The sequence below is a fragment of the Bos indicus genome, chromosome 12 (assembly GCF_029378745.1).
Source record: "Bos indicus isolate NIAB-ARS_2022 breed Sahiwal x Tharparkar chromosome 12, NIAB-ARS_B.indTharparkar_mat_pri_1.0, whole genome shotgun sequence".
In the NCBI taxonomy this organism is placed as follows: domain Eukaryota; kingdom Metazoa; phylum Chordata; class Mammalia; order Artiodactyla; family Bovidae; genus Bos; species Bos indicus.
This window is the reverse complement of record NC_091771.1, coordinates 54,415,055-54,429,171: the sequence shown is the minus strand read 5'-3', so window position 1 is coordinate 54,429,171 and position 14,117 is coordinate 54,415,055. Positions and strand designations below refer to the sequence as shown.

Genomic DNA, 14,117 nt, shown 5'->3' with positions numbered 1-14,117 from the left:
CTGGCTTGCAGATGGCTGGTTAGGGAACTAGATCCCACATAGCACAATTAAAAATCCACACGCCACAAATGAAAAGATCCCACAGACAGCAGTGAAAACTGAAGATCCTGCATGTCGCAACTAAGACCTGGCACAGCAAAATAAATCAAAATTTTTTTTTTTTTAAAGGTGGCGGTCACCTATTCCCAACACAGCAAGGCCCAAGATGGAACCCAGAGAAGCAACAGGTTCATATAAGCTATACTCCTGTGGAAAAGTAAGATTTGGGGGAGTAAATAACAGGGAAGTAGGAAAATTAGCACAGGAAAGTTGGTAAAGTATGCTTAGTGTTCCTCCAATTATAATTCTCCGCTTGCGGTCCTTTTTTTTTTTTTTTAAGAGCAAATAAGGCAGGTTTACACAGGTGAATGGCATCTGAAAGAAGGCTGCCAATCAACTGACTTACTGGAACTGAGAGGAAGGAGAACACCACCTGCTCTTAACAGCACTCATAATTCATGGCATTTCACGTATACTAACTCATGGGACCCTTACATTAGCCTTTGAAGAAGGCCGAGATCAGAATTAATTCCCTTTCACAGAAGGGCAAATTACGACTCAGAACAGTTAGGCTCCACACATGAAGTCACAAGGTAAGTAAGAAGCGTTGTAGGTAGGACTGTGGCACCCAAGTCTTTTTCTTTTTTTTTTTGCAACCAAGTCTTTTACACCTGTATACACTGATCATTTTATATATATACCTTCCACCTACCCAAAGAATTTGTTGGGTAATCAGAAAGCAATACTATATACTATAGTTTATCCATTAACTAGTATGGCTACACTTTTACATTTTCAATAGCCACAAGATATGTATTAATAATAAAGGGAAAAGAGTAACTCCACAGTGAAGAAAGCTGGCGGACACCACCTTATCCTGATGAGAGTTAACATCACTAGTAATAAGAATTCTAGTAATAAGATACCCAGTAATAAGGTATCTAGATCATTGCCTTCTGATATGATGCACTGAAAACACAGCATTTCTGTGGTGTTCTTGGGGGTGGGGGGGAGGGCGATGCAAAGTGGGGCCGAATGTACCACCTGAATCTAATGGAAACATTAGCTAAATCCAAATTGAAAGACATTTCACAAAATAACTGACCAGGATTCTACAGAAGAATCAAAATTGTTACAAAACAAAGACAGACTAAGAAACTGTTCTGGATTGAGGCAGATGATGGAAACACAGAGGCTAATGACTTCCCTGGTAGCTCAGATGGTAAAGCCTCTGCCTACGATGCAGGAGACCTGGGTTCAATCCCTGGGTCGGGAAGGTCTCCTGGAGAAGGAAATGGCACCCCACTCCAGGATTCTTGCCTGGAAAATCCCATGGACAGAGGAGCCTGGTAGGCTACAGTCCATGGGGTTGCAAAGAGTCAGACACAACTGAGCGACTTCACTTCACAATACAATGTGTAATCCCAAAATAGATGCTAGACCAAGAAAAAGACATCCGTGGGACAGCTGGGAAAATCTGAAAAAGGTCTACAAACTAGTCAGTGTTATTTCATGATGTTAATTTAACTTCCCAATGTTGATCACTAAAGTTATGTATGTTAACACTTGGAAAAGCTGGATGAAAGCTATATGCCAATTGTACTGTTTCTGCATGTTTCTTCCTAAATTTGAAATTATTTCAAAAATGAAAAGTTTAAAATGTTTAAATTTTAAACAATTTGATACTTGCTCTGGAAACAAATAAGTGAATATTACAAATGAATGAACACCAATATAATACTAACATTAAGCACTTATTAATTTTATCAAAGAAAAATCCTCATTATATATGAATGCACCACATTTCAAACAGACCCAAAGAATAACTGATTTTACTATACTTGATTCTGAACTGCATAAAGGCAAATTTCTGTCTCATCCTTATGCAATTCTCTTTATTTAAACTATCAACAGTTGAGAAAAACATGAAGCTAACAATGTATTAATTTTCAGACATTTCCAATAAACTACAAGCAATGAAATGACCAAAAAATTATTTTCCTTATAAACAGAACAAATTCAATAAAATTTAATACTTCACAAATATTATGAGTTTCTTAAGGTACAGTTACAACTCTTATATATCTCCCCTTTCTAGATGCAATTACAATACATGAGCCCAAAGCTGTATAAAAACCTAGCTTTATATGAAGAAAGTAAGTCACTGATGCCTAACAAGGCAATCAATGTATGGTACCCAGATAACCTCTTTAAGAACTATCGTTTATATGACTCATCCATGGTAGGTACTTGAAAGTACTTACTGAATAAAGATATTCAATATCACTAATCATTGGGGAAATGCAAATTAGACCACAACTAGATACCAGCACATAACTATTAGATTTCTAAAATTTTTTAAACTCTCAGTACCAAATGCTGATGAGGATCGGAGCAATAGGAACACTCATTCACTGCTGGTGGGAATGCAGAATGGAACCGGAAGAATTTCTTACAAATCAGAGTTCACATTTCAAAACATCTTTCTAATTCTTTTTAAACTTACTTGAAAGTGAAAGTGAAGTAGCCCAGCTGTATGAGACTCTTTGCGACCCCATGGACTGTAGTTTGCCAGGCTCCTCCGTCCATGAGATTTTCCAGGCAAGAATACTGGAGTGGGTTGCCATTTCCTTCTCCAGGGGATCTTCATGACCAGCGGTTGAACCCGAGTCTCCAGCACTGCAGCGCAGACTCTTTACCGTCTAAGCCACCAGGGAAGCCCAACTTACAAATAACCTAGTATCTCTTTAACTATGTTTCCCTCAAATCTAAAATGGGAATAATCCAAGTGATTAATTATTATGATAGCATGCTGATATGAAGACTCACACATGGTACAAAAGGACAAACCTCAGAAAAGTTTTCTAAGTAGAATATAGATTACGTTTTTAAGCACGAGAGTTCAAGTAATTTCCACAGAATGTCACTTATCCAATGAACCAAACCTTAATTTCTAGCTTTTAACTAACGGACATATAACTGACTTCTATTTCATTCCCTTTGAGAGAAAATCTGTTAAAAGTAGGCTCAGAGCGGTGACACTTCAAAGGATTACGAGAAGCAAAGCATCATCAGGGAATATACACATTTCTTTCTTTACATTTTCTGAACATGAGCAAGCAGTTATCTTACCAAATTTACGTGTAAACTTTAAGGTTACATGTAGTAAGAGACTGAATTGTGGATGGTGAAAACAGAGAAAGTAAAATTAAACCAACAAAAGGTTTAAATTGAAGTATTCTTCATGAAAATCACTAGTTTTATTTGCACAACTTATATAATCTGAAATGTTTAAATTATAAACCATGTTAAAGAAAATCTATTTCCAGACCTTAGAAATAGACAGCAGAACAGAATCTAAGCAATAGCTTGTTGCTGTTTAGACGCTAAGTCATGCTCAACTAGCTGCTGCTGTTAAGTTGCTTCAGTCGTGTCCGACTCTGTGCGACCCCATAGACGGCAGCCTACCAGGTTCCTCTGACCCTGGGATTCTCCAGGCAAGAATACCGGAGTGGGCTGTCATTTCCTTCTCCAGTGCATGAAAGTGAAAAGTTAAAGTAAAGTTGCTCAGTCACGTCCAACTCTTTGTGACCCCAGGACCTGTAGCCTACCAGGCACCTCTGTCCGTGGGATATTCCAGGCAAGAGTACTGGAGTGGGTTGCCATTGCCTAGCTACTGTATAGTTTAGTGTGTGGAAAATGTAGCATGTTGCAATTTGTAGACAGCCACTAGATGGCAGTGACTACAAATAAATCTGAAGCACTGGCCTATAGCCTTTACCCAAAGAATGTATCAGGAAATGAAGGTGACAATTTATATAATCTTACTCTTAAAATATCAGTGCAGTATTTGTCTACAAAGATTCCTATTCTAATAGGAAGCATAAGGATATAAATTGTATAAATTTAATTTAGTAAAACTGTAATAATAGGCAGATAATTCACATTAACACATTAAATGTAAACATTTACATTCATATCGATTAATATACCACCACTGACCAAAAACAGAGCCAACCAAGTGCCTATGTTACTGTGCATTTACAACACTGGTGTATCAGGAAAATGCTTTCAGATCTAAAAACACAGATTGAGAAGAAGATAGCACAGTTAAGTGAAATACAGAAATGCAGAGATGATAACTAAGCTCAAGTCAAATAATTAGATGGTGTCAAATAACATGTTTTTATTTGTAAGAAACAGGTATTTGTACTACAAGTAATTACAATAAATTTAAATTCTTCCTTTACCAATTAAGATTTCTTAAAAGACAACCATGAAAGGAATTAATGTTTACGCTACTCTTTTTTGTAAATAAAATATGTGGGAAGGCTGTTATTAATATAAAGAATTACCAGGTGAACTAAGAAAAAAATTAAGGTTTACTAGACTAATAGTACAAAGAAGAATTATTTTGTAGCCAAAGTGTGATTTTCCTTTTCATCATACTAAACATGTGTGCATTAATCACTCAGTCGTGTTCGACTGTTGGCAACCCCAAGGATTGTAGTCCACCAGGTTCCTCTGTCCATGAAATTCTCCAGGTAAGAACACTAGAGTGGGGTAGCTGTTCCCTTCCAGGGGATCCTCCCAACCCAGGGATCAAACCCAGGTCGATCCTCCCAACCCAGGGATCAAACCCAGGTCTCCTGCATTGCAGGCAGATTCTTTACCCTTTGAGCCACCAGGCAAGTCCCGTACTTAACATATCTAATGACAAATTGTAACTAAAACCACAGGATATAAATATTGCATATACATTATCTGATTGCCAACGTGAATATAATTTAGTAAATCTGAAGAGGAAAATATAACTGCCTGCACATCCACCCACATACTTCTGATACTTCCATTCTTCAGAAGATGAAATGAAAGAAAGAAAAGAAGCAAGAAACCATTTCAAAATGGAGGAAAAGGTAACTGAATTTTTAGACTCAGAAGTAACTCAACTCGGGAAGTATGTATTTTCCATACTGCCTATTATTAAAGTTGAATGTGGTACTTTAGGTAAAACATTCCTCAGTTTTATTATTAAAATTAACTACACAGTTGAAATACATTAAGTCAGCATGCTATCAAAGAAGGTATGAAAGCTTGATCACTTAACTAGTTGAGGGCAGAAATTAACCCTATCATAATCTGATAAATTTACTTATCCTATTAAATCTGATAAATCTAAGAATTATTTTAGTAATTTAAACAGTTTGAGTGTCACATTATTATTTACTGAGTGTACTATGTGCCAATTCCTGAGTTAGGAATTGGAATAATGAAGACTATAACGAAGTCTTCTTAAAGCATAATCTACTATATAAAGTCCAATGCTAAATTAAGAATGTTGCAAAATGTTAAAATAACTATTACTCAGGTTTCTGGTCTTCTAGTGATTCGCCATTCTCCACAAATAGGACAAACTCATATTTCTATGTCTCAAATCACACTGTCCCATTTGCCCAGACTACCTCCTGTTTTAAGACACTCAAGTGGATGTTCTCTGTTCCAAAAACAGAATTTACCATTTCATTATACATATTCCTATGGCCCCAAATGGACATGTAGAATTTCACATACAAAAACATATCTAGCTTTCAATATGCTTATATGCATCTCTATATAGTAAGCATCCAGCATAATAACTGCAATATAAAGTTACCTGCTAGGTGCTGAACAAATTCAAGGACTTGCATCATAACATATGATCAGTTAGTTCAATATCAAGAGCAATTTACATTTTAAACAATGTAACACACACTGACAATACTTGTCTTCCTTCACTGCCCACATTAAATACACAGACAACTAACACCTGCAAGAAAAAGGTCTGGAAATGAAATATTACTTACTGAAAAATGCCAGCATGAAAATCCCATCATTACCCACTCTGAGCTGGTCTGGGTCATTGAAGTCATCTCTTGGTGGACACTCTTCCTCTTGAATCTGTAAAAAATTCACCATTAGATTAGTTCACTAAACTAATTACAACTTTATTACCTTAAGTGAAAAGATAAAAATTTAAATAAAGTCTAATGTCCTCAATGTAATGTATAAGCAAAATGAAATGATACAATGTCTGGCACATAATAAGTACTCAAAAAATGTCAGTAGTTACTAGTTTCCATGGGCACCCTTGAAAAGAGTAACTTTGAAAGAGAACACAAAAAAGGTAAAAACTGAGTAACACTGTATTAATGAAAATATCATCACAAAAGAAAGATGTGACACTGCTACCTTAGTGTCAAAGTGAGAAAGGATTTTTCATAATCAACAGTGAACTCTGATACAAACTCCATGGTTGGCAATCTGGCAATATTTATCAAAAATTAAAATGTATACATCCTTTGACACAGTAACTCCAGCTCTTGAAAATCACTTGTAAGAAATGATGTATTAAAGACAATTCACTGCAGCAATGTTAATTAAGGTAAAAAATCAGACAAAATATAAATGCCCATCAGTAGTGGGCTACTGTCAGGAGACAATTATCTGTGAGTCTTTGATGTTTCTACATCTTCCAGGTAGAGGCACTGGCTGTGTATTATCTTTTCAAGGATGTTTATATAGTATACAGCTTTGAGTCAGACAAACAGTATCTCTCTCCAGAGCAGGGCTCCCTGGTAGCTCAGTTGGTAAATAATCTGCATGCAATGCAGGAGACCCCAGTTCCATTCCAGAGTCTGGAAGATCCCCTGGAGAAGGGATCGGCTACCCACTCCAGTACTCTTGGGCTTCCCTGGTGGCTCAGCTGGTAAAGAATCCGCCTGCAATGCAGGAGACCTGGGTTCGATCCCTGGGTTGGGAAGATCCCCTGGAGAAGGCAAAGGCTACCCACTCCAGTATTCTGGCCTGGAGAATTCCTGGACTATACAGTTCATGGGGTCACGAACAGTCAGACATGACTGAGTGACTTTCACCAGAGCAGAGAGGCAGTTGTGCTTATTGACCATTAGAAAATATTGGGTTCCCCTAAACTCAGGGTTCCACACTGCAACTAGAGGCATTGCTGGCCTTGTTTGAGCTGCCCTGTGGGACCTGAAGCTCGGGAAACTGGTGAGCAAATGATAATACTCTGACTACTACTGCTGCTGTGAATAATAAAGTTTCTGTCTGATGTCTTCTGTGAGCATCCACCAAACTGTGACAAGCTAATTAGACAGCTTGCAAGTAGGGTAAAATCTCAGACCAGTGATAATTCTGAGACCAATGAAACAAATTATTATACATCGAAAGGAGAGGTAAGGTACGGTGGCTATACAGATATCTCATAGAGCAGTGTTTCAGGCAGAGGGACAAGCCAGTGCCAAGGTCCTAAGATAGAATCAGACCTGGCATGTTACAGAAATAGCAAGGAAGCTGACATGGTTGAAACCAATGAAAGCAAACAGGAAGAAATGTCAGAGAGTCCACGAAAGGACCCAGAGTTTTACTGAGTGAACTAGGAGGTCTTACAGAATTTTTAACAAATAAGTGACATGACCTGATCTACAAATATATTATCTCCATGTTACATACACGTAATCTCTCCTGGGTGTTTTGTTTCAACTTTGTGTTGGTACAGACAGAGCTCAGAGAAGCTAAGTACCCTGCCCAAGATCACATAATTAGCTAGGTCAAGGCAGGACTTGAACCCAGGATACCAACGTTCTTTCCATCCAAGCATGGCTGTCTCACTATATATATTGCTTTCCTGAAGGAAAAAGATTTTCAAAACCATACTGCTCATTATTTAGGCAAAAAGATCCCTTAAACTCTGCAATCCTATATCCAAGGCAACCTTCTGATGGTCTGTGTAATCACTAGCAATGATTAAATACATATTAATAAATTTTGTATCATTTTAAGCTAATTCAAGAAAATAAACACTAAAGCATAGTAGGAGCTCCAAAAACACACTATCAATATAATGGCAAGCATAAAATATTTCATATTCTTCTGAAACACCAGTCCAGTCCAAGAGATTTTACCATAGGGACATCATTTTTACAAAGGTAGGCGACATATACACAAAGATATCCTTTACAACATTAACACTGGAAAACACACTCTTGAAAAGATTCTAACTGTTCACTAAAGAGGAATGGGCCCTATATTAGAGTATATTGATTTCATGGACTCTCACTCAACCATTAACATAACAGAAAATACATAAAATGCTTTAAAAAATGAAAGATGGAAGCTACACAATAATTTCAATTACATTAAACACTGACTTAGAAGACTTTTTAAGAAAAAATTTAAAACAAACAGCTGTCTTAGGACAACAATAGTATTTTTTATAATTTCCCACACTGGCTATTTTAAAGAAAGCATTCATTAACTTAATTAACTGTTATTTCTTAAACACCAAGGATGTGCTAGGTAATAGCTAGGTATTAGAAACAGTCTTGGGGTTGTGCATAATTTATCAAGTGCTAGCTTTTTGTGTCAAAATTGTACTCACATAGAATTTTAAACAAGGTACAAAAAAATGAATCCTATTCACTATATTCTTATAAGATGAGACTAAGTGGCAAGCCATGTTTAAAAGTTTTATAAAGTGAATTATGTGAAATTCAAATATTTTTCATCAGTTCAGTTCAGTTCAGTCACTCAGTCATGTCCAACTCTTTGCAACTCCATGAACCACAGCATGCCAGGCCTCCCTGTCCATCACCAACTCCCAGAGTCCACCCAAACCCATGTCCATTGAGTCGGTAATGCCATCCAACCATCTCATCCTTTGTCGTCCCCTTCTCCTCCTGCCCTCAATTTTTCCCAGCATCAGGGTCTTTTCCAATGAGTCAGCTCTTTGCATCAGGTGGCCAAAGTACTGGAATTTCAGCTTCAACATCAGTCCTACCAATGAACACCCAGGACTGATTTCCTTTAGGATGGACTGGTTGGATCTCCTTGCAGTCCAAGGCACTCTCAAGAGTCTTCTCCAACACTACAGTTCAAAAGCATCAATTCTTCAGCGCTCAGATGTCTTCACAGTCCAACCTTCACATCCATACATGGCCAGTGGAAAACCATAGCCTTGACTAGACGGACCTTTGTTGACAAAGTAATGTCTCTGCTTTTTTAATATGCTGTCTAGGTTGGTCATAACTTTCCTTCCAAAGAGTAAGCATCTTTTAATTTCATGGCTGCCATCACCATCTGCAGTGATTCTGGAGCCCAGAAAAATAAAGTCAGCCGCTGTTTCCACTGTTTCCCCATCTATTTGCCATGAAGTGATGGGACCAGATGCCATGATCTTAGTTTTCTGAATGCTGAGCTTTAAGCCAATTTTTTCACTCTCCCCTTTCACTTTCATGAAGAGGCTGTTTAGTTCTTTCTATTTTTCATAGAAATATTAAAAATGGATAATGCATTTCAGTAAATCTACTGAGTCATCACATAATCATACCTGCAACCCTACACAATAAAAATAAGAAACAGCAGAAAATTGTTTCCAAGTGTCCTGACTACCTACATTCCCCCAATGAAACTGGGTTTAAGAAATAAACTTTCAGTTAATCCAGTTGAGATTTATTTACAACTGAAGTACTCAAGTGCTAATCAGATCAGTTTTTTATCCGAATCAGGTATAGAAACTCATACTCGATGATAAGCTGCAGACAGAGGGTGCTGGAGCAGGGGGACAGAAACAGACAAATTTGAAAGATTTTTTACAAGGGTCAAAGTTAGTTTCTTTGTACAACTCTGTTTCTACTTTCCATAAAATTTTCCACAATCTTCATAAGCTAGAGTTAAAATGGTCTCAGAAACAAGTAAAAACAGAAAACTTTTCTTTATGGGCATATTCCAATTCAGGCAGAGAATCAAATTACTTTCTAAAACAAGACACTGGAAATGACGACAGTGAGGGGTTCTAACACTAACACTTCAGTTTTCTCTCCAAAAGGTAAAATTACTTCTATCTCAAGACACAGAGAACAAGACTTAATGACTCCTACTTTCTCTTTAGTTTTGATCCAATAGAGTGGAAGTTAGGGCAACAGAGGACGTAAGGTCCTTAACATCCTTTACTGGAGTTGGTACCCATCCCTTTCTCTAGGGGATCTTCCCAACCCAGAGATCGAACCTGGGTCTCCTGCACTGCAGGCAGATTCTTTACCATCTGAGCCACCAGGAAAGCCCTAAAGACCTTTACCATTTCCAAAGTTCCCAGGGAGACATTCTCTGAGAAAAGGAGCCACTGTCCCATGTCACCAAGAGAGTGTGTGCATGTATATACAAACGCGTACATAAACACACATGCACTAATAAAAACTCCACACCTTACAGATCTGTCCTCCTGCTCTATAATTCTCTCCTCCCAACATCAAAAATCCTTACTGACTGAGTATTTTTATGCCATGGTCTTAATAGAAACTTACTTAACTCTCAGACGGAAAATGCATCAATAATAAATTTGCGGTTTACTATCTTTACTTATGTGCCCAAAACTACTGATGATGATGTTTAACTCTGTGTGTGCTGGAGGACGGGAGTGGGAGGAGGTGTGGAGACAGTTGTGACTGATGAAAGAAACCCGACCGCTCACCCATCAGACAATCTACTTGTTGGGCGCTGGCCTGTTGGTGGCAGGGTGAGAATGCTGCACATACAAACATGTTCCTCCCCGCCTTGGCCCCTCACCTCATTCCAGCTTTCCTCCATGACATAATATTTTGTGTTCTTTTCCTGAACAGAATGGGGATGAATCCAAGATTTGAAATGACACCTCTAAAGTCTAAGGCAAGAAAAAAAGGTAACAAACTCTAGTCCTGCTTGCAGCCATGGTAAAATGTAATTCCCCACTTTTTACATGACTGAAGAACAATAGCATACATACATCTCATTCCCTTTTATCGAGATAGCCACTCCTTTACCAGAACAGGAAATAACATATGCATCTATCACTGACTCAATTACTAAGACAGGGAAGATGGGGGAGAAAGGGTGCTGAAATCTTTGAGCATCATTCCCAAATTCTGGGGTGGCATGTGTTCAAAGGACAGGAAAAAAAAAAAAAAAGTGAGTTGACAAACATAAGTTTGTAGGCCTGGTAAATTCTTTCTTTGTGTTTTAACCTCAGTTCAGTTCAGTTCAGGTCAATCGCTCAGTTGTGTCCAATTCTTTTCGATCCCATGGACTGCAGCACACCAGGCTTCCCTGGTCCATCACCAACTCCCAGAGCTTACTCAAACTCATGTCCATTGAGTCGGTGATGCCATCCAACCATCTCATCCTCTATCGTCCCCTTCTCCTCTTGCCTTCAATTTTTCCCAGCATCAGGGTCTTTTCAAATCAGTAAGTTCTTCACATCAGGTGGCCAAAGTACTGGAGTTTCAGCTTCAGCATCAGTCCTTCCAATGAATATTCAGGACTGATTTCCTTTAGGATTGACTGGATGGGTCTCCTTGCTGTCCAAGGGACTCTCAAGCGTCTTCTCTAGCACCACAGTTCGAAAGAATCAATTCTTTGGCGCTCAGCTTTCTTTATGGTCCAACTCTCAACATCCGTAAGTGACTACTGGAAAAACCACAGCTTTGACTAGACAGACTTTTGTTGGCAAAGTGGTATCTCTGTTCTTTAATATGCTGTCTAGGTTTATCATAGGTTTTCTTCCAAGGAGCAAGTGTCTTTTAATTTCACGGCTGCAGTCACCATCTGCAGTGATTTTGGAGCCAAAAAAAAAATAAAGTCTCTCACTATTTCCATTGTTTCCCCATCTATTTGCCATGAAGTGATGGGACCGGATGCCATGATCTTCGTTTTCTGAATGTCGAGTTTTAAGCCAACTTTTTCACTCTTTTCTTTCACTTTCATCAAGAGTCTCTTTACCTTTTCTTCATCTTCTGCCATAAGGGTGGTGTCATCTGCATATCTGAGGTTATTGATATTTCTCCCAGCAATCTTGATTCCAGCTTGTGCTTCTTCCAGCCCAGCGTTTCTCATGATGTACTCTGCACGTAAGTTAAATAAGCAGGGTGACAACATACAGACTTAATGTACTCCTTTTCTGATTTGGAACCAGTCTGTTTTTCCATGTCCAGTTCTAACTGTTGCTTCTTGACCTGCATACACATGTCTTGGGGGCAGGTAAGATCTGGTATTCCCATCTCTTGAAGAATTTTCCATAGTCTGTTGTGATCCACACAGTCAAAGGCTTTGGCACTGTCAATAAAGCAGAAGTAGATGTTTTTCTGGAACTCTCTTGTTATTTCGATGATCCAACGGATGTTGGCAATTTCAACTCTGGTTCCTCTGCCTTTTCTAAATCCAGTTTGAACATCTGCAAGTTCACAGTTCATGTATTCTTGAAGCCTGGCTTGGAGAATTTTGAGCATAACTTTGCTAGCATGTGAGATGAGTGCAACTGTGCAATAGTTTGAACATTCTTTGGCATTGCCTTTCTTTGGGATTGGAATGAAAACTGACCTTTTCCAGTCCTGTGGCCACTTCTGAGTTCTTCAAATTTGCTGGCATACTGAGCGCAGTGCTTTCACAGCATCATCTTTTAGGATTTGAAATAGCTCAACTGGAATTCCATCACCTACACTAGCTTTGTTCCTAGTGATGCTTCCTAAGGCCCACTTGACTTCACATTTCAGGATGTCTGGCTCTGGCTCTAGGTGAGTTATCACACCATTGTGGTTATCTGGGTCAAGAAGATCTTTTTTGTATAGTTCTTCTGTGTATTCTTGCCACCTCTTCTTAATATCTCTGCTTCTGTTAGGTTCACACCATTTCTTTCCTTTATTGTGCCCATCTTTGCATGAAATGTCCCCTTGGTATCTTTAATTTTCTTGAAGAGATCTCTGGTCTTTCCCTTTCTATTGTTTTCCTCTATTTCTTTGCATTGACCACGGAGGAAGGCTTTCTTATCTCTCCTTGCTATTCTTTGGAACTCTGCATTCAAATGGGTATATCTTTCTTTTTCTCCTTTGTCTTTAGCTTCTCTTCTTTTCTCAGCTATTTGTAACGCCTCCTTAGACAACCATTTGTAAGGCCTCCTCAGACACTAAAAAGAGATACTTCCTGTCAAAGGGCAAAGGAGAAGCCCCAGCAAGATAGTAGGAGGGGCAAAATCATGTTTAGAATCAAACCCATGCCTGCCAGAGACGCTCGGAGGGCTCAAACAAAACCTTGTCCTCACCAGAAGACCCCACAGAGACTGAGCCAGACCTGCTTTTGAGTGTTTGAGTGTCTCCTGCGGAGGTACGGGGCCAGCAGTGGCCTGCTGCAGGGGCAGGAGCTCTGGATGTAGCAGACCTGGGTATGGCAAAACCCTTTTGGAGGAGGTTGCCATTAACCCCACCACAGAGCTGCCAGAACTTACACAGGACTGGGGAAACAGACTCTTAGAAGGCACAAACAAAACCTTATGCATACCAGGACCCAGGAGAAAGGAGCAGTAAGCCCACAAGAGACCAACCCAGACTTGCCTGTGAGTGTTTTAACCTACTGTGAGTTCACTCATAGAGTCACTGGACTGGCTGTGCTAATTTATAAAAATGAATAGAAAATAATGATTTATAATTATAATTACGGACCACAGAATCTAAACTACATAGGAAAGGAAGTAAAGACACTAAAGACACTTCATTAACAGTGAAGAGGTCAACAGGGTGGGGGTAATTTGCATGAGGAAGTCAGAGGGATGGCAGGGGGAAGGGTGGGAGGGATGAGTCTTAGTGCAGGAGATGCCTGAAATCAAGTTTAGAAAATGATACATTAGTGGTACACCTAGATGACCACAGTCTGAGACAGGGTGCAGGAAAAGACCAAAAGAAACAGAAATGAGGTGGGTCAAGGAATGCAGAAGGTATTATTTCACTCAGAGAGTGCCAAAACACGATGACACAAATGAGCAGCAGTACAGAAAATACTAAAAAAAAAAAAAAAAAAAGGACACAGAGAACTATCTTGGATATTATTCTCAAAAGGTAATGATAACACTGTCTTACTCTTTGAGATGTTTCTGCTGCTGCAGCTGCCAAGGCAGCAGCTTTGGCTTTCTCAGCTTCATCGTACGTGGGAAGAGAGGTAGCAACACTGTAAGGAGGCGGCACAGGATAAAACTCACTGTAAACTTCTGTATCTGAAGGAAA

General features: G+C 39.0%; 1 protein-coding gene across 1 annotated transcript in view; it reads right to left on the bottom strand.

The window, feature by feature from the left end:
- The window catches only part of NDFIP2 (Nedd4 family interacting protein 2), a 71,879-nt gene that overhangs the window by 16,986 nt on the left and 40,776 nt on the right, over positions 1-14,117 (bottom strand). The window contains exons 3-4 of the mRNA XM_019971821.2: positions 13,974-14,107; positions 5,883-5,976 (exon numbers count right to left, since the gene is read on the bottom strand). Coding sequence (XP_019827380.2) covers positions 5,883-5,976; positions 13,974-14,107 — 228 coding nt within the window. The remainder of the gene's footprint in view (positions 1-5,882; positions 5,977-13,973; positions 14,108-14,117) is intronic.